This window comes from Caloenas nicobarica, chromosome 10, assembly GCF_036013445.1.
Source record: "Caloenas nicobarica isolate bCalNic1 chromosome 10, bCalNic1.hap1, whole genome shotgun sequence".
Lineage (NCBI taxonomy): Eukaryota > Metazoa > Chordata > Aves > Columbiformes > Columbidae > Caloenas > Caloenas nicobarica.
The window spans coordinates 2,562,223-2,584,108 of record NC_088254.1 but is presented as its reverse complement, the minus strand read 5'-3'; the positions used below and the strand labels follow the sequence as shown (position 1 = coordinate 2,584,108).

Genomic DNA, 21,886 nt, shown 5'->3' with positions numbered 1-21,886 from the left:
AAAATAAATAATACCATATGAAACATTACTTTTGGTGACACTTTGGTGGGAATGGTGGGAATGGTGGTGTACTCCCGAAGATGCCGGTTCTGGCGACGGCTGTGTCCCTGTGAGGATGCTGGGTCAGTGGGGACATTGGCATCCCCATGAGGTCGTCAGCCCTGCAGTGGTGGCTGCAATGCCATGGGGGTGCCCTATCCATGGGGACAAGACACAGAGCCCTTCCCTGGTCCCCTCCCTGTGGTTAGAAAATGCCACCGCTGTTGTCTTTTCTAAGGGACATCCATCCCCACCGAAGAGACAGGACCTGCAAGGCCACGTGCACCCAATGCTGCTGATGTGACACCCATGGGACAATGCTGGGCCAGAGCCACCATGGCCAGAAGGTCCCAGGGGCTCCTTGGGGTGGCCCTGCAGACGGTGGCAGGGCTGTGGCCCCGCTCCTCCTGCCGGCAGCGCCCCCTGGAACCCGAGCCTGAGCATGGGCTTGGGGTTGGGTGGCAGCACTATTCCGATGCCCTTCCAGGGAATGAGGCTGTGCCAGCCCTGTGGCATTTGTGCTGTTGTCACTTTGCAGTTCCCAGCAGCTCCTTTCCCCGAAGCCGCCGCTGAGCGACGTCCCAGCCCTGGTGCAGCCACCCCCTCCTGCCCCCGCAGCAGCAGCTGCTCTTTGCTCCCCGGGGCCTCTTGCAGGACACACACTTTTGCACATGTCCTGCAGCTCCTGCACTCCAGAGCCTTTCCAGGGTATCCCCCAACGACCTCTCCCTATTCCCAAACTTAACATTTCCAGTGGAATAGGCTAATTAATTGCAACTTTAAGAAGTGGAAACACCCGCCCAAGGCTTTTCTGCACTTTGTTCTCTTTGGGGTTTGGCTTTCAGCCTCTCTCCGCCTCCTGTGTATCAGGAAGGACGTGAGGTGGGGTTTGGCCCCAACGGCTGCTGAACTACCCATCCCCTGCATTTCCCTCAGCCCTTGGAGGAGTGAGCAGCCCGGCTCTGTCACCGACTCTGTCCCAAAGAAAACAATGCAACCAGCTGCCATCATTGGTGGCATTGCAGGTGCTGCAGGCGTAGCAGCTGCTGGCACTGGCCTGGTAAGCACGCTCCCATCTCAGCACCCCATTGCACGCGGCTGCCTGGACCATGGTCAGCCCAGGACAGGGAGGGGAAGATGGACAGGGCTTGTCCCAGGACGGCTCCAGCTCGGAGACGTTGGGCAGGACGGGTGACTTTTGCCCGAGCCCTTGTGCCTGGCAGGATCCATCCCGGGCAGGGTGTGATGGCAGGTGGGACCCTGCCCTGGCGCACGGGCAGGACGGCACGAGCATGGCACTGACACCCCTTTTCTGTTCCTCTCTCCTTGCAGCTGTTGGGAAACACTGTAAGTAGGAGCTTGGTGAGACCTGCACCAGCATTTTGGGGATCTGGGGGATGTTGGGGGGCGATGAGGCTGGTTCTGCCACCTCCTCACCTTCCCTCCCTGTGTGGTTCATAGACCACCAGATTTCTGCTGTTCAAGAGCGTCCCTGGGCACGGGGAGATCTTCGAGGAGGTGTCAGAGAGTGAGTTGCAGCCTGGGGACGTCTTGCTCTTCCCCATGGACAGAAGCAATAACACCATGGTCCAGGTTATCTTCAAACATGCAGCCGTGTACTGCGGGAATGGAGAGGTCATACACTTCCTGGGTAACTGCCACAAGCCCTGGTTTCTTTCGTGTTGTGTTTGTGGCCAAAGTGTGGCCAGTGGCTGTGGTGGCCAGGCCAGGGTGATGGGCGGCTCTTGCTTTTCTAGGCACGGACACTCCGAACAGCAGTGGTCACAGATCCATTTCTAAGTCTCGCGGTCAGATTGTCAAGTCAGGCTACAAAGCCCTGAGAAATGAAAGGGGTCAATGCCAAATTTACCGGAAAAAAGGTGGGGTCGATCTCAATGATTTCCATAGTAGAGTCAGGAGGGCAATGAACAGCAAAGCCGAGTATAACGCCTGCACAAACAACTGCATCCACTTCGCCCTCTCCCTCCTGGGCTTGGAGGAGTTCTCCTCACAACTGGTGAGCACGGAGCTGGTGTGACGGCCGCGGTGGGACGGCTCCTGCACCCCCCAGCCCTGCGTTTGCATCCTGACCTGATTCCCCCTGGGGTGCCCGTGGGCGGTGGGGACAGCGGTGGGGACAGCGGAGCCCCCTGCACATGGACAGCTTTCTCTTGCAGGTGCAAATCCAAGATGAAGGTGGCAGGAGTCGTAGCGGTGGGGCTGTGAGTATCCCCATGTCAGCCCCCCTGGGCAGAGTTTGTGGTCCCTGGGAGGGCTCTGGGGTCCCTGGAAAGGCTGAGTCTCGAGGAGGATTGGGGTCCCCAAAGGGACATGGGATCCCACAGGATGACCTTGGGGTCCTGAGAGGCCAGTGTCCTCAGGAGGAATGTGGGGCCCCTCCAAGGGCTCTGGGGTGTGGGAGGGCTGGGGTCCCTAAAATGGCTAAGGGCCACAGGAGGGCTGTAGGGTCCCCAACAGGGCTGTGAGTTCTGTCAGAGGGTTTTGGGTTTCCCAGCAGGGCTGTGGCATCCCTCAGAGGGTTTTGGGTCCCCTATTAGGGCTGTGGGGTCCCTCAGGGGATTTTGGGGTCCCAGCAGGGCTGTGAGTTCCTCCAGCAGGTTATAGGTTTCCCAGCAAGGCTGTGGTGTCTCTCGGGGGGTTTTGGGGTCCCAGCAGGGCTGTGAGTTCCTCCAGCAGGTTATGGGTTTCCCAGCAAGGCTGTGGTGTCTCTCGGGGGGTTTTGGGGTCCCAGCAGGGCTGTGGTGTCTCTCGGGGGGTTTTGGGGTCCCAGCAGGGCTGTGGGGTCCCCAGCAGGGCTGGGCTCCAGCTGCCAGCGCTGCCAGGGGACCCATCCGCACGGGCTGGGAAGGGCAGGGCAGGGGCTCAGGGGACCGTCCCCCCTTTCCAGGACGTCTGAAGCCCCCCCAGCCTGGCAGGGCAGGGGAGCAGCCACACGGCGTGAGGGGTGGCAGCCCCGTGTCCCCCGAGGATGATCCCCCCGACCCACAGAGGAGCCTCAGCATCGCCCCGCGCACCCAACGCCTCGGCACAGGGAAGGAGCTTTGCTTTGGGAGGGTGGGGAACGTTGCTTTCTGCTGCCTGGCGCTTAATTGCCTGCGCTAATCGGATGTTTTATTGGACTTTGCTACTTGAAACGTGCCTGATTTTGCCTTCCTGCCTCAGTCCTGCCTGATGGGCTGAGAGAGCTGCCCGGCTGCCACCAGCCCCTCGGGGCTTCTTAGCTGCCCAGGATAATAATGACTGAAACACCGACTGATATCAGTAATTACCACTGGAGAACACTAATAACAGCAACAATCAGTATCCCTATAATAAAATAAATAATACCATATGAAACATTACTTTTGGTGACACTTTGGTGGGAATGGTGGGAATGGTGGTGTACTCCCGAAGATGCCGGTTCTGGCGACGGCTGTGTCCCTGTGAGGATGCTGGGTCAGTGGGGACATTGGCATCCCCATGAGGTCGTCAGCCCTGCAGTGGTGGCTGCAATGCCATGGGGATGCCCTATCCATGGGGACAAGACACAGAGCCCTTCCCTGGTCCCCTCCCTGTGGTTAGAAAATGCCACCACTGTCCTCTTTTCTAAGGGACATCCATCCCCACTGAAGAGACAGGACCTGCAAGGCAACATCTACCAAGTGCTGCTGTTGTGGCACCCATGGGACAATGCTGGGCCAGAGCCACCATGGCCAGAAGCTCCCAGGGGCTCCTTGGGGTGGCCCTGCAGACGGTGGCAGGGCTGTGGCCCCGCTCCTCCTGCCGGCAGCGCCGCCTGGAACCCGAGCCTGAGCATGGGCTTGGGGTTGGGTGGCAGCACCATTGCGATGCCCTTCCAGGGAATGAGGCTGTGCCAGCCCTGTGGCATTTGTACTGTTGTCACTTTCACTTTCCAGTTCCCAGCAGCTCCTTTCCCCGAAGCCGCCGCTGAGCGACGTCCCAGCCCTGGTGCAGCCACCCCCTCCTGCCCCCGCAGCAGCAGCTGCTCTTCGCTCCCCGGGGCCTCTTGCAGGACACGCACTTTTGCACATGTCCTGCAGCTCCTGCACTCCAGAGCCTTTCCAGGGTCTCCCCCACACCTCCCTCCCTCTGTTCCCAAACTTAACATTTCCAGTGGAATTAGCAAATTAATTGCAACTTTAAGAAGTAGAAACACCCGCCCAGGACTTTTCTGCACTTTGTTCTGTTTGGGGTTTCGCTTTCAGCCTTTCTCCACCTCCTGTGTGTCAGGAAGGATGTGAAGTCTGGTGTGGCCCCAGCGCCTGAACAACCACCCATCTCCTGCATTGCACTCAGCCCTTGGAGGAGCGAGCAGCCCGGCTCTGTCACTGGAACCATCCCGGAGAAAACAATGCAAGCAGCCAGCATTGCAAGCCTTTCCAGCAGCGCAAGGAGTATCGGGGTAAGCATGCTCCCATCTCAGCACCCCATTGCACGCAGCTGCCTGGAACGCGGTCGGAGCAGGACAGGGAGGGGAAAATGGACAGGGCTTGTCCCGGGACGGCTCCAGCTCGGAGACGTTGGGCAGGACGGGTGACTTTTGCCCGAGCCCTTGTGCCTGGCAGGATCCATCCCGGGCAGGGTGTGATGGCAGGTGGGACCCTGCCCTGGCGCACGGGCAGGACGGCACGAGCACGGCGCTGACACCCCTTTGCTGTTCCTCTCTCCTTGTAGGTGTCAAGCAGCACTGTAAGTAGGAGTTTGGTGAGAATTTTCCCAGCGGTGTGGGGGCGGGGAGCATTGGGGGGCAATGGGGCTGGTTCTGCTGCCTCTTCACCTTCCCTCCCTGGTGCGGTTGGCAGACGCTCAAGTTTCTGCTGTTCAAGGCAATCCTTGGGCACGGGGACATCTTCGAGGAGGTGTCGGAGAGAGACTTGCAGCCTAGGGACCTCTTGCTCTTCCCCTGGGACAGCAGCTCTGGAAATCTCAGCAACACCTTCAAACATGCAGCCGTGTACTGCGGGAACAGAGAGATCATACAGTTCCTGGGTAAGTGCCCGGCCCCCTGGTCCCATTCCGGTTGTGGTGGTGGCCAAAGTGTGACCAGTGGCTGCAGTGGCCTGGCCAGGGTGATGGGCGGCTCTTGCTTTTCCAGGCACGTGCATTGGGAGCATCAGTGATGTGATCAGCAGTCAGAGGACTCCTGGTCTGACCAGCAAAGAAGGCTTTGAGACCGTAAAAAAGCAGTTGGGGCAATGCCGGATTTACCGGAAAAAAGGCGGGGTCAACACCAGTGACTTCCAGAGTAAAGTCAGGAAGGCGATGAACAGCGAAGCCGAGTATAATGCTTTCAAAAGCAACTGCATCCACTTTGCCCTCTCCCTCCTGGGCTTGGAGGAGCTGTACACCAAACTGGTGAGCACGGAGCTGGTGTGACGGCCGCGGTGGGACGGCTCCTGCACCCCCCCAGCCCTGCGTTTGCATCCTGACCTGATTCCCCCTGGGGTGCCCGTGGGCGGTGGGGACAGCGGTGGGGACAGCGGAGCCCCCTGCACATGGACAGCTTTCTCTTGCAGGTGCAAATCCAAGATGTAGGTGGCAGCGGCCGTAGCGGTAGGGCTGTGAGTATCCCCATGTCAGCCCCCCTGGCAGGGTTTGGGGTCCCTGGGAGGGCTCTGGGGTCCCTGGGAGGGCTGAGTCTTGAGGCGGATTGGGGTCCCCAAAGAGACATGGGATCCCACAGGATGACCTTGGGGTCCTGAGAGGCCAGTGTCCTCAGGAGGAATGTGGGGCCCCTCCGAGGGCTCTGGGGTGTGGGAGGGCTGGGGTCCCTAAAATGGCTAAGGGCCACAGGAGGGCTGTGGGGTCTCCAGCAGGGCTGTGGGTTCCCCAGCGGGGCTGTGAGTTCCTCCAGAGGGTTTTGGGGTCCCAGCAGTGCTGTGGGGTCCCCAGCAGGGCTGGGCTCCAGCTGCCTGCGCTGCCAGGGGACCCATCCGCACGGGCTGGGAAGGGCAGGGCAGGGGCTCAGGGGACCGTCCCCCCTTTCCAGGCCAACTGAAGCCCCCGCAGCCCGGTGGGGCAGGGGAGCAGCCACACAGCGTGCGGGGTAGCAGCCCTGTGTTCTTGGAGGATGATCCCCCCGACCCACAGAGGAGCCTCAGCATCGCCCCGCGCACCCAACGCCTCGGCACAGGGAAGGAGCTTTGCTTTGGGAGGGTGGGGGACGTTGCTTTCTCCTGCCTGGAGCTTAATTGCCATGCACTAATCAGATGCTCTATTAAAATTTGCTGCCTGAAATGTGCCCGTTTTGCCTTCCTGCCTCAGTCCTGCCTGATGGACTGAGAGAGCTGCCTGGCTTCCACCAGCGTCTCGGGGCTTCTTAGCTACCCAGGATAACAATGACTGAAACACTGGTCAATATCAGTAACTACCGCTGGAGAACAGTAATAACAGAAACAATCAGCATCTCTATAATAAAATAAATAATACAGTGCAAAACATAACTTCTGGTGACTGTTTGGTGGGAATGGTGGCATGTCTGTGAGGATGCCGCCTTGGTGGGAATGGTGGTATCCTCCCGAAGATGCCGGTTCTGGGGACGGCGGTGTCCCTGTGATGATACTGGATCAGTGGGGACATTGGAATCCCCATGAGGACGTCAGTCCTGTGGGGATGGCTGCAATGCCATGAGGATGCCCTATCCATGGGGACAAGACACAGAGCCCTTCCCTGGTACCCTGCCTGAGATGGGAAAATGCCACCACTGTTCTCTCTTCTAAGGGACATCCATCCCCAGAAAAGTGAAAGGACCTTCGAGGGCACATCCACCCAATGCTGCTGATGTGGCACCCATGGGACAATGCTGGGCCAGAGCCACCATGGCCAGAAGGTCCCAGGGGCTCCTTGGGGTGGCCCTGCAGACGGTGGCAGGGCTGTGGCCCCGCTCCTCCTGCCGGCAGCGCCGCCTGGAACCCGAGCCTGAGCATGGGCTTGGAGTTGGGTGGCAGCACCATTGCGATGCCCTTCCAGGGAATGAGGCTGTGCCCACCCTGTGACATTTGTACTGTTGTCACTTTCACTTTCCAGTTCCCAGCAGCTCCTTTCCCCGAAGCCGCCGCTGAGCGAAGTCCCAGCCCTGGTGCAGCCACCCCCTCCTGCCCCCGCAGCAGCAGCTGCTCTTCGCTCCCCGGGGCCTCTTGCAGGACACGCACTTTTGCACATGTCCTGCAGCTCCTGCACTCCAGAGCCTTTCCAGGGTATCCCCCAACGACCTCCCCCTATTCCCAAACTTAACATTTCCAGTGGAATTAGCAAACTGATTGCAACTTTAAGAAGTGGAAACACCCACCCAAGGTTTTTCTGCACTTTGATCTCTTTGGGGTTTGGCTTTCAGCCTTTCTCCGCCTCTTGTTTATCAGGAAGGATGTGAGGTCAGGTTTCATCCCAGCGCCTGCTGAACCACCCGTCCCCTGCATTGCCCTCAGCCCCTGAAGGAGCGAGCAGCCCGGCTCTGTCACCAGCTCTGTCCCAGAGAAAACAATGCCACAAGACGCTTCTGTCATCATTGGCAGTATTGTAGGTGCTGCATGCATTGTAGGTGCTGCAGGGATTATACTGGCTGCATGCATTGTACGCTCTGCAGGCATTGCAGTTTCTGCAGGTGCCAGCCTGGTAAGCACGCTCCCATCTCCGCACCCCATTGCACGCAGCTGCCTGGACTGTGGTCAGCCCAGGACAGGGAGGGGAAGATGGACAGGGCTTGTCCCGGGACGGCTCCAGCTCGGAGACTTTGGGCAGGACGGGTGACTTTTGCCCGAGCCCTTGTGCCTGGCAGGATCCGTCCCGGGCAGGGTGTGATGGCAGGTGGGACCCTGCCCTGGCGCACGGGCAGGACGGCACGAGCACGGCGCTGACACCCCTTTTCTGTTCCTCTCTCCTTGCAGGTGTTGAAAAACACTGTAAGTAGGAGCTTGGTGAGACCTGCACTGGCATTTTGGGGATCTGGGGGGCGTTGGGGGCTGATGGGGCTGGTTCTGCCCCCTCCTCACCTTCCCTTCCCGGTGTGGTTCGCAGTCGACCAGATTTCGGCTGTTCAAGAGCATCCCTGGGCGCAGGGAGATCTTCGAGGAGGTGTCAGAGAGTGAGTTGCAGCCTGGGGACATCGTGCTCTTCCCCATGGACGGAAGCAATAAGTTCATGTTCGGAGCCATCTTCAAACATGCAGCCGTGTACTGCGGGGATGGAGAGGTCATACACTTCCTGGGTAAGTGCCAGACCCCCTGGTTCCTTTCGGGTTGTGGTTGTGGCCAAAGTGTGACCAGTGGCTGTGGTGGCCAGGCCAGGGTGATGGGCGGCTCTTGCTTTTCTAGGCACGGACACTCCAAACAGCAGTGGTCACAGATCCAGTTGTAAGACTTGCGGTGACATTGTCAAGTCAGGCTACAAAGCCCTGATAAAAGAGAGTGGGCAATGCCGAATTTACCGGAAAAAAGGTGGGGTCGATCTCAGTGATTTCCATAGTAGAGTCAGGAGGGCAATGAACAGCGAAGCCGATTCTAACGCCTGCACAAACAACTGCATCCACTTCGCCCTCTCCCTCCTGGGCTTGGAGGAGTTCTCCTCACAACTGGTGAGCACGGAGCTGGTGTGACGGCCGCGGTGGGACGGCTCCTGCACCCCCCAGCCCTGCGTTTGCATCCTGACCTGATTCCCCCTGGGGTGCCCGTGGGCGGGGGGGACAGCGGTGGGGACAGCGGAGCCCCCCGCGCATGGACAGCTTTCTCTTGCAGGTGCAAATCCAAGATGAAGGTGGCAGGAGTCGTAGCGGTGGGGCTGTGAGTATCCCCATGTCACCCCCCGGGCAGGGTTTGGGGTCCCTGGGAGGGCGGAGTCTCGAGGAGGATAGGGGTCCCCAAAGACACATGGGTTCCCACAGGACGACCTTGTGGACCTGAGAGGCCAGTGTCCTCAGGAGGAATGTGGGGCCCCTCCGAGGGCTCTGAGGTGTGGGAGAGCTGGGGTCCCTAAAATGGCTAAGGGCCACAGGAGGGCTGTAGGGTCCCCAACAGGGCTGTGAGTTCTATCAGAGGGTTTTGGGTTTCCCAGCAGGGCTGTGGCATCCCTCAGAGGGTTTTGGGTCCCCTATTAGGGCTGTGGGGTCCCTCAGGGGATTTTGGGGTCCCAGCAGGGCTGGGAGTTCCTCCAGCAGGTTATGGGTTTCCCAGCAGGGCTGTGGTGTCTCTCGGGGGGTTTTGGGGTCCCAGCAGGGCTGTGGGGTCCCTCAGAGGGTTTTGGGGTCCCAGCAGGGCTGTGGTGTCTCTCGGGGGGTTTTGGGGTCCCAGCAGGGCTGTGGGGTCCCCAGCAGGGCTGGGCTCCAGCTGCCAGCGCTGCCAGGGGACCCATCCGCACGGGCTGGGAAGGGCAGGGCAGGGGCTCAGGGGACCGTCCCCCCTTTCCAGGCCATCTGAAGCCCCCCCAGCCTGGCAGGGCAGGGGAGCAGCCACACGGCGTGAGGGGTGGCAGCCCCGTGTCCCCAGAGGACGATCCCCCCGACCCACAGAGGAGCCTCAGCATCGCCCCGCGCACCCAACGCCTCGGCACAGGGAAGGAGCTTTGCTTTGGGAGGGTGGGGAACGTTGCTTTCTGCTGCCTGGAGCTTAATTGCCATGCGCTAATCGGATGTTTTATTGGACTTTGCTACTTGAAATGTGCCTGGTTTTGCCTTCCTGCCTCAGTCCTGCCTGATGGGCTGAGAGAGCTGCCCGGCTGCCACCAGCCTCTAGAGGGTCCTTAGCTGCCCAGGATAATAACGACTGAAACACCGGCCAATATCAGTAATTAACGCTGGAGAACAGTAATAACAGAAACAATCAGTATCCCTATAATAAAATAAATAATACCATATGAAACATTACTTTTGGTGACACTTTGGTGGGAATGGTGGGAATGGTGGTGTGCTCCCGAAGATGCCGGTTCTGGGGACGGCTGTGTCCCTGTGAGGATGCTGCGTCAGTGGGGATGTTGGCATCCCCATGAGGACATCAGCCCAGCAGGGGTGGCTGCAATGCCACGGGGATGCCTTATCTATGGGGACAACACAGAGCCCTTCCCTGGTCCCCTCCCTGTGGTTAGAAAATGCCACCACTGTCCTCTTTTCTAAGGGACATCCATCCCCACTGAAGAGACAGGACCTGCAAGGCTACGTGCACCCAATGCTGCTGTTGTGGCACCCATGGGACAATGCTGGGCCAGAGCCACCATGGCCAGAAGGTCCCAGGGGCTCCTTGGGGTGGCCCTGCAGACGGTGGCAGGGCTGTGGCCCCGCTCCTCCTGCCGGCAGCGCCGCCTGGAACCCGAGCCTGAGCATGGGCTTGGGGTTGGGTGGCAGCACCATTCCGATGCCCTTCCAGGGAATGAGGCTGTGCCAGCCCTGTGGCATTTGTGCTGTTGTCACTTTCACTTTCCAGTTCCCAGCAGCTCCTTTCCCCGAAGCCGCCGCTGAGCGACGTCCCAGCCCTGGTGCAGCCACCCCCTCCTGCCCCCGCAGCAGCAGCTGCTCTTCGCTCCCCGGGGCCTCTTGCAGGACACGCACTTTTGCACATGTCCTGCAGCTCCTGCACTCCAGAGCCTTTCCAGGGTCTCCCCCACACCTCCCTCCCTCTGTTCCCAAACTTAACATTTCCAGTGGAATTAGCAAATTAATTGCAACTTTAAGAAGTAGAAACACCCACCCGGGGCTTTTCTGCTCTTTGTTCTGTTTGGGATTTGGCTTTCAGCCTTTCTCCGCCTCCTGTTTGTCACGAAACCTGTGAACTCAGGTTTCATCCCAGCGCTGAACTACCCATTCCCTTGGAGGAGCGAGCAGCCCGGCTCTGTCACCGGCTCTGTCCCAGAGAAAACAATGGTACCAGCCAGCTTTGCAGGCATTTCCAGCGGTGTGTCTGCCATGGTAAGCACGCTCCCATCTCTACACACCATTGCACGCAGCTGCCTGAACAGAGCTGCTGTCAGCCCAGGACAGGGAGGGGAAGATGGACAGGGCTTGTCCCGGGACGGCTCCAGCTCGGAGACGTTGGGCAGGACGGGTGACTTTTCCCCGAGCCCTTGTGCCTGGCAGGATCCATCCCGGGCAGGGTGTGATGGCAGGTGGGACCCTGCCCTGGCGCACGGGCAGGACAGCACGAGCACGGCGCTGACACCCCTTTGCTGTTCCTCTCTCCTTGCAGGTGTCAAGCAGCACTGTAAGTAGGAGATGAGTGAGACCTGCACAAGCATTTTGGGGACTTGGGTGATCTTGAGGTGCGATGGGCCTGGTTCTGTCCCTTCCTCACCTTCCCTCCCTGTGTGGTTCATAGACCACCAGATTTTTGCTGTTCAAGAGCGTCCCCGGGCACGGTCAGATCTTCGAGGAGGTTTTCGAGGGTGATTTGCAGCCTGGGGACATTGTGCTCTTCCCCATGGACAGAAGCAATAACATCATTGTCCAGACGATCTTCAGACACGCAGCCGTCTACTGCGGGGATGACGAGGTCATACACTTCGGGGGTAAGTGCCAGATCCCCTGCTCCCATTCGGGTTGCAGTGATTGTCAAAGTGTGGCCAGCGGCTGCAGTGGCCGGGCCAGGGTGATGGGCGGCTCTTGCTTTTCCAGCCACCAGCACTCAGAGGAAACGTGATGTGATCAGCAGTCGGATGACTACTGGTATGATCGCCAAAGAAGGCTTATTGAGAATGAAAAAGGAGAGGGGAAACTACCAGATTTACCGGAAAATAGACGGGGTCAATCTCAATGGTTTCCGGAGAAAAGTCAAGGAGGCGATGAACAGCAAAGCTGAGTATTGTGCCAGCAGCAACAACTGCATCCACTTCGCCCTCTCCCTCCTGGGCTTGGAGGAGTTCTCCTCACAACTGGTGAGCATGGAGCTGGTGTGACGGCCGCGGTGGGACGGCTCCTGCACCCCCCAGCCCTGTGTTTGCATCCTGACCTGATTCCCCCTGGGGTGCCCGTGGGCGGTGGGGACGGCGGTGGGGACAGCGGAGCCCCCTGCACATGGACAGCTTTCTCTTGCAGGTGGAAATCCAAGATGAAGACGGCAGCAGAGACAGCGGTGGGGCTGTGAGTATCCCCATGTCTGCCCCCCTGGCAGGGTTAGGGTCCCTGGGAGGGCTGTGGGGACTAAAGCCGGGCTGAGTCTCGAGGAGGATTGGGGTCCCCAATGAGGGATGGGTTCTCCTGGAAGGACCTCATGGGCCTAGAAGGCCTTTGAGGTACCCAGAAGGGCTTTGCGGTCCCAAGAGGAGACAAGTATTCCCAGGAGAGCTGAGACCTGTGGGAGGGATTCAGGGTCTCTGAGGGGGCTTTGGGGTCCCCAGGAGGGCTGAGGTGCCCACACACAACTGGGGTCCCCAGGAAGGCTGTGGGGTCCCTGGGAGGGCTGAGGGGACCTGAAGGGGACCTGAAGGAGGGCGGTGGTCTCTGGGAGGCCTGCAGAGTCACCAGGAATAAGCATGATAAGCACGCTCCCATCTCTGCAGCCCATTGCACGTGGCTGCCTGGACCATCATCAGACCAGGACACGGAGGGGAAGTATTGATAAGGATCATGGCCAAAGCCATTGTGGCAAAACTAGTTCCTCCAGCCCCAGGACTCAGGAGATGACACATTCAGTACAGGAGGGACTGCGATTTACATATCAACGACAAGCTAAGAGCCACAGCCCAGGCCGACTGACCAACACCAGAGGTGGAGGATGTGCTGGAGGGCACACAGCTCCATCTTCTGATATGCCCAGCTTGGCACACAAAGGGGAAAAGGTGAGACCCTTCAGTGTGGCCCGGGACTTGTCCAGACTTGTTGATCTTTCGCAGTCACCCCTTCCCCCCAGATTTTCCTTTACTCAGAGAGCTATAAAAAAACCTCACCTAAAACAGCATGGTAGGGAAGCCACCACCCTGAGGACCCCCCGCGCACCAGCCTCGCCGCAGGAACTGGACCAGAAACCGGAGGACGACAAACCCCAGCATCCTGGCTGTGGGACACCGGAGGCCACACATCGTCACCCACATGGCGGAGTCGCAAGAGTGGCTGGATCCCTCACCCTTTTCTTTCTTCTTTTCTCTCTGCTCTCTCTCCTTCTCTCCCTTTTTTTCTATAGCCATGTTTCTTTGCCTCTCCTTCCGTAAGTGGTGATATATTACTCTCTTTCCTCATCTCTTACACCTTAGTTTTCCTTCCCTCTCTACCACTCTCTTTCTCTTTTTTCCTTTTGAACATAGAAGAGTAACATCATCTTAAGCTCTGCTGTTGGATTCTTGTGAAGTTTTGTATTATAGCTGCTAATGGTTGCCAATACATTGCTTGTAGAAGGACCCTTTGCTGTGAAGGTGTTGATAAGTTCTGTGATATCATAAAATACTTTTGCCAAGCCACTATTCGCTGTAACCAGTATTCCAACATGTACTTTAATGACCCTCTTATCCTTGATATGTCTTAAGATGGCACCAAGGATAAGGTGCTCCATCACTTTCCCAGGGATGGAGGTGAGGCTGACCGGTCTATAGTTGCCCGGGTCCTCCTTATTGCCCTTTTTGAAGACCGGAGTGACATTTTCTTTCCTCCAGCCCTCAGGCACCTCTCTCATTTCCCAAGACTTGGCAAAGATGATGGAGAGTGGTCCAGCACTGACCTCAGCCAGCTCCCTCAGCACCCGCAGGTGCATCCCATCTGGACCCATGGATTTATGGATGTCCAGATTGCTTAATTGCTCCCTAACCCAATCCTCATCAACCAAGGCAAACTCCTCCATTGCCCTGCCCGCCTCTGGGGCCTCAGGGGTACGGGGCTCCTCAGGACAGCCTCCGGCAGAGCAGACAGAGACAAAGAAGGCATTCAGTAACTCTGCCTTCTCTCTATCTTCTGTCACCAGGGCACCCACCCCATTCATCAGTGGGATGGTTGAGCCATGGCTTGTGGGGAGGTGGCTCAGGAGCTTAATTGTGGTAGCAGGGGTCTGATGGGGGGAGTCACAAGAACTGCTGTACTGAGAGTGGAACAGCAAGTAGATCGAACTCCTCCCCTAGGTGTCCCAGGGGCAAAGAGAAACCTTTTGTGGGCTGAGGGAATAGAGAAGGGAATTCCCCAAGATGTAAGAGATGAAATGTCTACCCTGGCCCTGGAAAAGCTTATCGGGACATGGAAGACACCCCATAAAAATGAACTGCTCGCTTGGGGGGGCATGGAAGCAGAGCCCCGAGCCGGTGGGACAGCGATTTTCCCTGAGACGCCCACTATTCCTGAGGGCGGGTAACAGACCTGCCACCCCCAGTCAGTGAGCGGGGGGGCGGCCAGTGCGTGCATTTACAGAGGCTCACAGAAACTGTTAAGGGGGTCTGCTGATCACCTTTACCCATGATTCTTTTAAAATCAGTCCCCCACTGCCGGGGTGGTCCAAGACTCAGCCAAAAATGAGTTCAGTGGGTTGCCTCCGACTTACTGCTTTCTGTCCCCAAGCCCCCACTGTTCTTCCAGGAAAAAGGTCAAACAAGGACCCAGCAACCCCTCTCCATGAAACCAGACAACTTGCTCTCGTGAAACTACCCACCACTGGCACTGTACCCCTTGTTTTAAAGACAACAATGAACATTTATGCATGGAAAGCTACTGACACCCATGGGTAAGAGCACCAGATCAGCAGCAGTGGATCATCCTTTCATTTTTTTTTTTAATTAAAAAAAAAAAAGTGGGGGGAGAGTAAAAGTTGCTTTTTGGTAATATTGTTTTTTTAAAATATGTTTGGGATTTTTATTTTGTATGCTAGCTTTCTTTTATCTTGCAAGAGAGAAATGGAGTGGGTCAAATGTATATTCATATGTTGTATTGATGTGCGGAAACAACTTTACAACCTATGAAGTCATAAAACTTTACAACTCGCAAGGTTATAAAGCAGGCATGTTTATTTGACGTTGGGCGCGTGAAGGATTGCTCCTTTAACCTTGCGCGCGCCTTCTAGCAATAGAAGGTGTGTTTAAATACAGCAAGGTGTTACATATTCATGATAACCCCAGGAATGCCTATACATATTCATACCCTTTCCCCGAGAAGGTGGTTCTTATTAAAATGAGTTCCAGGACCTTGGCCCCTCCCTGTTGCGCCTGCGCAGTGCTACCTGGTGAGCGTGAACTTTTTATGTTTGGCTTAGAAGGCTGAATTGGCCGGGACCCCAACTGCTGAGTCGATTAAAGTATTCTCCCTTTGCTGAAAATCTTCATTATCTTATCTCCTCAAGGATACAGCTGGATGCTGTAAAACTTCTTACCTTTGCATTTAATGAGGCTCTGTTTCTTAACATAATACACAAAACTCTAGGCCCTTGCTATGTGGTTAACCCTTTAATTGTTAATTCCCTGTAACAATCCTCCCTTTTCAAGAAGGTTAGTAAATTCTTTTACTAACGTGATTATTCCCTATGTAACATTTTCTCCGACCACAAGTAAGAAGGCTACTTCCACATGAGAAGACTTGTCTCGCTCCCTCAAATAACAAACAAATTTTTAATGTTCAATGAAACATTTGAGTTACTCTTTTGGGGCAGCTGATGACCAGGTGGCTGGTGCCCCAGCAGAAATGGCATCTTTGGGACTGCAGCAGGAGCTCGCATTCTTTGGCATGGTGACCCCACTTACTGCAGTTGTAGCACTTACCTTTTCTTTCAGGTTTCTTCTTACCAATGCAGTAAGCACCACCCAGGCTGGTCACCCAGAAGGACCAAAAGGTGATTGTGAAAAACATAGTTTTCCAGGTCTCACCCGGGTTATCCTCCATAGTGTTTCGCAGGCTTTCTTCACTCTAGAATGATGAATCCAGGCATTTTGTTCTTTAGTCTTGATAGCGGTGAAGGATTTCAGGAGTCTTAAAACAGACCTTCCTATTGTGGTTCCAAATTTCTCTGCAAAAGACTTCACATATACATCAATAAAATGTGGCCCTCTATCAGAGGATATAACAGTTGGAACTCCAAACCTTGGTATTATTTAATGTATTAATATTCTGGTCACCTCCCGAGCTTTTGCTGTTCTGGTAGGGAATGCTTCTGGCCAACCTGAAAAAGTATTGGTTAATACCAACAAATATCAGTACCGCCCTTTTCTTGGGAGTTCCGAAAAATCAATTTGCCATTGTTGTCCAGACCCATTCCCTTTCCCAGTTCGACCCATTTCTAGCTCGGGCATATTTTTGGGATTAGTCTGGAGGCAAAGATCACACTGTCATATCACCTGTTTTACAGTGGTATACAAATTTCTAGCTTTTATTTCCCTGATCAAATGTTTGCATAGTGCTTCTGCTCCCCAATGTCCCTTCTTATGTTCTTCCCTTACTAAAGGCCAAACTAGATGAGAGGGGATGATAAGTTTTCCCTGTGGGGTGTGAACCCACCCTTCCTCATTATATGATCCCTCTAAATCTACTATGAATTTCCGATCCTCTTTAGTATACTCTGGCTTACCTTTTAAAGAAACCTGCCTGTCAAGGACTAGGGCACTTTCTATTTTTACCTTTTGCTTAGCCATTCGTTTTTCCTCTCTGTCCGCCAGCCTTCTCCGATTCTGAGCTCACTTTCTGGTGTGCCTTAATATGCGTGATTGCCACTTTCTTAGGAAGTCGAACTGCTTCCAATAGTTTCAATATCTCCTCTGCATGCTTGATATGTTTGCCTTGAGAGTTCAAAAGTCCCCTTTCTTTCCAAATTGCTCCATGTGCATGCACAACCCCAAAAGCATACTTGGAGTCGGTATAGATGTTAACAGTTTTACCTTGAGCTAGTTCCAGAGCACGAGTAAGGGCAATTATTTCTGCCTTCTGTGTGAAAGTATTTTTCGGCAAAGGTCCAGATCACTTCATGGCTAGTAGTTATGGCATAACCAGTATGCCTTTCGCTGCTCAGGATACAGCTGCTTCCGTCCATAAACCAGTTTTCAATGTTTTCCATAGGAATGTCTTTTAGATCTGGTTGATTGGATTATGTTGCTTCAATGGTCTCCAGGCAGTCATGATGAACTGGTTCTCCAACATTACCGCTGAGGAAAGAAGCTGGGTTGACATTGTTAGTGACGATAATTTCTACATCATCTTGTTAGACACCATGTGGGATACTAGCACAGTCATTTTCTGACCCATGGTAAGTCTCCGAGCCTCCTGTATATTCAGTACCACTGCAGCAACTGCCCACAGGCATCCAGGCCACCCTTTTGCAGTTGTGTCTAATTGTTAGGAGAAGTAGGCCACAGCTTGTCGATATGGGCCAAGGTCCTGTGCCAGTATACCCAAGGCTATTCCCTGCTTCTCGTGAGAGAATAGAAAAATGGTTTACTCACATTTGATTGTGATACCTGGTATCCTTGGAGCCCCAAAAGTTCGATAAACTTACGGTCCAGGTTAGACACGTCTCCTCTATTCTGGTAGCGATCAAAATGTCATCCACATATTGCAGCATTTGTCCCTCATCAGACGGGGCTTCCAAGGATTTAAGATCTTTAGCAAGCTGATTTCCAAATATTGTCGGGTTATTTTTAAATCCTTGTGGCAACACCGTCCATGTGAGCTGGGTTTTACATCCACTTTTAGGGTTCTCCCATTCAAATGCAAATATTGTCTGGCTGGCTTCATGGAGAGGGAGGCAAAAGAAGGCATCTTTTAAATGTAGAACAGTAAAGCAAGTCAAATCAGGCATTAATACTGTCAAAAGGCTGTATGGATTTGCCACCACTGGGTAGAGGTCCTCAGTTATTTTGTTTATAGCTCGTAAGTCCTGAACCACCCAATATGACCCATCCGGCTTGCAGACAGGCAATATAGGGGTGTTATAACTGGACTCACATTCCTTTAATAACCCTATTTGCAGGAATTTCTCTATTACTGGCTGAATTCCTTCCCTGTCCTCTTTTTTCAAAGGGTATTGTTTGATCCTTACCGGCTGTCACCCTTCTTTGATTTTTACCTCAACTGGTGGGGCATTTTTGGCTCTTCCAGGTACATCAGTGGCCCATACTCTGGGGTACACTTGTTTCACAACCTCTTCATTGATTTTGCCCTCTGTGGGAACAGTTACTAAAAGCAAGCTCATTATTTGCACATATTGCTGATCATTTACCTCCAGAGTAATTTCCCCTTTTTTCGAATCTGATTACTGCGCCCAATAGGTCTCCCCTCAAAAGAGGTTTCAGGGAGTTAGGCATATGTAGAAATTTGTGAATGCCTACCTGTTTACCCAATCTGTATGTCAAAGGTTCACAGAAATATGCTCTTTCACTTTGGCCAGTGACTCCCTTTACCACTATGTAGTCATTACTTATTGGCAGTAACGTTTGATTGGGAACTGAGAATGTTGCTCCCGTATCTACCAAGAATTCCGCTTGGTTTTGTTCTTTCTCTAGCTTCATTACAACCAGTGGATCCGCTAGGGTGGATTCCCCAGGTCTCTGTCAGTCTCTTCCAACATTTGCTACTTTCTAATTCTCCCTTTGCCTGCTTCCTCTGAGCCTTTCTCGACATTCATTTTGCCAATGTCCTTTTTCCCACACCATGCACACCTATCTCTTTCTAAAGGCTTTCGGAACTTTCCAGCCTTTCCAATTCTCAATTCCCTACTCTCTTGCAGTGCTGCTACTATCATACGCCTATCATTCCGACGGTCTTCTTCTTCCCTGTTACTAAATACTCTCCAGGCTTCATCTAACAAAGTTTCCAAATTCTGACTCTCTGTTGCTTTCAGTTTCTGTAACTTCCTCTGAGTATCATTTGCTGACTGACCTATAAATAACAACACCAACTGCTGTATCCCTACTTCTGAACCTGGGCCAAAAGGGGAAACCCGAGTGCTCTGTGCGCGTTACGCCCAACAAAGCAGCCCAGCAGGGGACAGGCCGGGCGGCAGCGACTGCCCCCCTGGCCCCCCACAGGCACCGAGCCCGGAGGAGAGGAGCTCCAGCTCCAGCTCCAGCTCCAGCAGCCGCCGCTCTCCCCTCCCACTTTTTTGCCGCTTTAGCAGGCAGTCAGCTTTTTACTTTTCTTTTTTTTTTTCCTCTTCTTTTAACTCCTGCAACTATAAACTTTATATGCAATTTCAATTAGCTGAGCAATAGTTACATCCCTCAGGTCCTACCTTTTGTAATTTCTTACAGATGTCAATAAACAGCATATTAAGCATCAATCCCTTACATTCATTTTAGATCCAAAGCAGTCTATCCACAGAACAACACTAACTGCAATACAGCTAACCCAGAATTTCACATTCAAATCACTTCCCCCCACTAATTTACTCTCATGTGTAAAGATGCATCTTAAGGGGGAGCAAAGTGGTACTTTAGTAAGGGAACCGGTTCTCATTTTATAATTATCTCCCCAAACAAAATTCTTTTGGTACCAAATATAAATATGCAAACTAAAATACTGACCTCAGACACGTAAACCAAATACCAAGTTCAAATATGCAAATAGATCACAATTACAATTAATCAAAACAATATCTCGATTTTAGCGTTGCACCTTTGGACAGCTTACCACTCAGCCAGGCAGAGGTACCACTGGCTCTCCCTGACAAAACAGGTCAGTGCGCGCTGGAGCCCAATCGGCACCTACAGTCCTTAGCAGGTCCATCCTGGCTCCCAAAACTGGGACGCAACAGAAGTCTCAGGGTTACTCGATCTACCCCCAAGATCGCTAGCAGCTGACCCCCTTTTGGTTGAGGTAAGTCAGTAACCCCCTTAGGTACCCGTTTACACCAAACCAAACACCAATATGGGGAATCCGGCCACGTGTGGACATCTCCTACGAGTTACTGGCCCCCCATGTTACAGTAAAAAACATACCTGATCCACTTAATGCAAATGGTTGCTGTCTGCCCCTGCGGTGACCAGCCGGAGTGGAGCCCCTCCAAAACAAAAGGTTCGGGACGCATCTAGGAGGTACATTTCTCTCAGGCGGTCTGTGCAGCCGGGCAGAGCTCATCCCTTTGTGGTCACCAAAATGATGTGCGGAAACAACTTTACAACCTATAAAGTCATAAAACTTTACAACTCACAAGGTTATAAAGCAGGTATGTTTTAGTCGACATCGGGCGCGTGAAGAATAATTTCTTCAATCTTGCGCGTGCTTTCTAACAATAAAAGGTGTGCTTATATACAGCAAGGTGTTACATATTCATAGTAAACCCAGGTATGCCTATACATATTCATAACCTTTCCCCGAGAAAGTGGTTCTTGTTAAAATGAGTCCCAGGAAATCATTTCCATAGTCCCCTCCTTGACCCCTCCCTGTTGTGCCTGCCCAGTACCACCTGGTGGTCTTGAGGAGGGGTCTTTGGATGAAGGCTCCTTTAGCTTCTTCACTGTGAAGTTTTTACCTTTGCTTTGGTATGCTGAATTGACTTGAACTTAAACTGCCAAGTCAGTTGAAACGAGATGGATGCCCTCCTTTCTGCTGTAAATCTTTGTTGTCTCGTCTCCTCCAGGTTACATCTGGGTTCTGTAAAACTTCTTATCTTTGCATTCAATGAGGCTCTGTGTCTTAACATAATACACAAAACTCTAGGCCCTTGCTATGTGGTTAACCCTTTAATTGTTAGTTCCCTGTAACAGGTAGTGCAGGTGCCAGCCTGGTAAGCACGCTCCCATCTCCGCACCCCATTGCACGCGGCTGCCTGGACCGCGGTCAGCCCAGGACAGGGAGGGGAAAATGGACAGGGCTTGTCCCGGGACGGCTCCAGCTCTGAGACATTGGGCAGGACGGGTGACTTTTGCCCGAGCCCTTGTGCCTGGCAGGATCCATCCCGGGCAGGGTGTGATGGCAGGTGGGACCCTGCCCTGGCGCACGGGCAGGACGGCACGAGCACGGCGCTGACACCCCTTTGCTGTTCCTCTCTCCTTGCAGCTGTGGACCAACACTGTAAGAAGGAACTTGGTGAGACCTGCACCGGCATTTTGGGGATCTGGAGGATGATGGGGGCTGATGGGGCTGGTTCTGCCACCTTCTCACCTTCCCTCCCCGGTGTGGTTCGTAGTCAACCAGATTTCAGCTCTTCAAGAGCATCCCCGGGCACGGGGAGATCTTCGAGGAGGTGTCAGAGAGTGAGTTGCAGCCTGGGGACATCTTGCTCTTCCCCATGGACAGAAGCAATAACTTCATGTTCCGGGCCATCTTCAAACATGCAGCCGTGTACTGCGGGGATGGAGAGGTCATACACTTTGTGGGTGAGTGCCAGACCCCCTGGTTCCTTTTGGGTTCTGGTTGTGGCCAAAGTGTGACCAGTGGCTGTGGTGGCCAGGCCAGGGTGATGGGCGGCTCTTGCTTTTCTAGGCACGGACACTCTGAACAGCAGTGGTCACAGATCCAGTTGTAAGACTTGCGGTGACATTGTCAAGTCAGGCTACAAAGCCCTGAGAAAAGAGAGTGGGCAATGCCGAATTTACCGGAAAAAAGGTGGGGTCGATCTCAATGATTTCCATAGTAGAGTCAGGAGGGCAATGAACAGCAAAGCCAAGTATAACGCCTACACACACAACTGCATCCACTTCGCCCTCTCCCTCCTGGGCTTGGAGAAGTTCTCCTCACAACTGGTGAGCACGGAGCTGGTGTGACGGCCGCGGTGGGACGGCTCCTGCACCCCCCCAGCCCTGCGTTTGCATCCTGACCTGATTCCCCCTGGGGTGCCTGTGGGCGGTGGGGACAGCGGTGGGGACAGCGGAGCCCCCTGCACATGGACAGCTTTCTCTTGCAGGTGCAAATCCAAGATGAAGGTGGCAGGAGTCGCAGCGGTGGGGCTGTGAGTATCCCCATGTCAGCCCCCCTGGCAGGGTTTGGGGTCCCTGGGAGGGCTCTGGGGTCCCTGGGAAG

The 21,886-nt window shown here is 54.3% G+C and overlaps 3 protein-coding genes across 6 annotated transcripts; all 3 read left to right on the top strand.

The window, feature by feature from the left end:
- The first annotated feature begins 80 nt into the window (after positions 1-80).
- On the top strand, positions 81-3,361 carry LOC135992347 (uncharacterized). The gene is made up of 7 exons (XM_065641432.1): positions 81-109; positions 910-1,099; positions 1,372-1,386; positions 1,501-1,690; positions 1,797-2,056; positions 2,217-2,261; positions 2,948-3,361. The coding sequence occupies exons 1-7, from the start codon at positions 81-83 to the stop codon at positions 2,954-2,956; spliced, it is 738 nt and encodes a 245-aa protein (XP_065497504.1). The 3' UTR covers positions 2,957-3,361.
- A 4,101-nt stretch (positions 3,362-7,462) lies between these two features.
- On the top strand, positions 7,463-9,908 carry LOC135992357 (uncharacterized). Of its 2 annotated transcripts, XM_065641450.1 has the most exons (6): positions 7,463-7,671; positions 7,944-7,958; positions 8,074-8,263; positions 8,370-8,629; positions 8,790-8,834; positions 9,459-9,908. In XM_065641450.1, exons 1-6 carry the CDS (start codon positions 7,540-7,542, stop codon positions 9,465-9,467), a joined length of 651 nt encoding a protein of 216 aa, XP_065497522.1. In that variant the 5' UTR covers positions 7,463-7,539; the 3' UTR covers positions 9,468-9,908. The 2 variants fall into 2 exon arrangements, with proteins under 2 accessions (XP_065497522.1, XP_065497523.1); XM_065641451.1 differs by lacking the exon at positions 7,944-7,958.
- Positions 9,909-10,297: 389 nt separating this feature from the next.
- LOC135992714 (uncharacterized) lies at positions 10,298-17,227 on the top strand. 3 transcript variants are annotated; one of them, XR_010606761.1, is made up of 7 exons: positions 10,298-10,948; positions 11,226-11,240; positions 11,355-11,544; positions 11,651-11,910; positions 12,071-12,115; positions 12,535-14,672; positions 16,988-17,227. XR_010606761.1 is itself a non-coding variant. In XM_065642066.1 (7 exons), the coding sequence occupies exons 1-7, from the start codon at positions 10,901-10,903 to the stop codon at positions 13,180-13,182; spliced, it is 1,089 nt and encodes a 362-aa protein (XP_065498138.1). In that variant the 5' UTR covers positions 10,305-10,900; the 3' UTR covers positions 13,183-16,893. The 3 variants fall into 3 exon arrangements, 2 of the variants coding, with proteins under 2 accessions (XP_065498137.1, XP_065498138.1); XM_065642066.1 differs by lacking the exon at positions 16,988-17,227 and having other exon boundaries at positions 10,305-10,948; positions 12,535-12,813; positions 12,931-16,893; XM_065642065.1 differs by lacking the exon at positions 16,988-17,227 and having other exon boundaries at positions 12,535-16,893.
- The last annotated feature ends 4,659 nt before the right edge of the window (positions 17,228-21,886 follow it).

What these genes read in the sequence shown, in the direction of transcription:
- LOC135992347 (XM_065641432.1), top strand. Translation starts at nt 81, where the DNA reads ATGCCGGTTCTGGCGACGGCTGTGTCCCT. An exon ending in CTGGCGACGGCTGTGTCCCT is followed by an intron (nt 110 to 909) that starts GTGAGGATGCTG and finishes CCTGTGTATCAG; the next exon opens with GAAGGACGTGAGGTGGGGTT. An exon ending in AGGAGTTCTCCTCACAACTG is followed by an intron (nt 2,057 to 2,216) that starts GTGAGCACGGAG and finishes TTTCTCTTGCAG; the next exon opens with GTGCAAATCCAAGATGAAGG.
- LOC135992357 (XM_065641450.1), top strand. Translation starts at nt 7,540, where the DNA reads ATGCCACAAGACGCTTCTGTCATCATTGGCAGTATTGTAGGTGCTGCA. An exon ending in AGAGGTCATACACTTCCTGG is followed by an intron (nt 8,264 to 8,369) that starts GTAAGTGCCAGA and finishes TTGCTTTTCTAG; the next exon opens with GCACGGACACTCCAAACAGC. An exon ending in AGGAGTTCTCCTCACAACTG is followed by an intron (nt 8,630 to 8,789) that starts GTGAGCACGGAG and finishes TTTCTCTTGCAG; the next exon opens with GTGCAAATCCAAGATGAAGG.
- LOC135992714 (XM_065642065.1), top strand. Translation starts at nt 10,901, where the DNA reads ATGGTACCAGCCAGCTTTGCAGGCATTTCCAGCGGTGTGTCTGCCATG. An exon ending in CGAGGTCATACACTTCGGGG is followed by an intron (nt 11,545 to 11,650) that starts GTAAGTGCCAGA and finishes TTGCTTTTCCAG; the next exon opens with CCACCAGCACTCAGAGGAAA. An exon ending in AGGAGTTCTCCTCACAACTG is followed by an intron (nt 11,911 to 12,070) that starts GTGAGCATGGAG and finishes TTTCTCTTGCAG; the next exon opens with GTGGAAATCCAAGATGAAGA.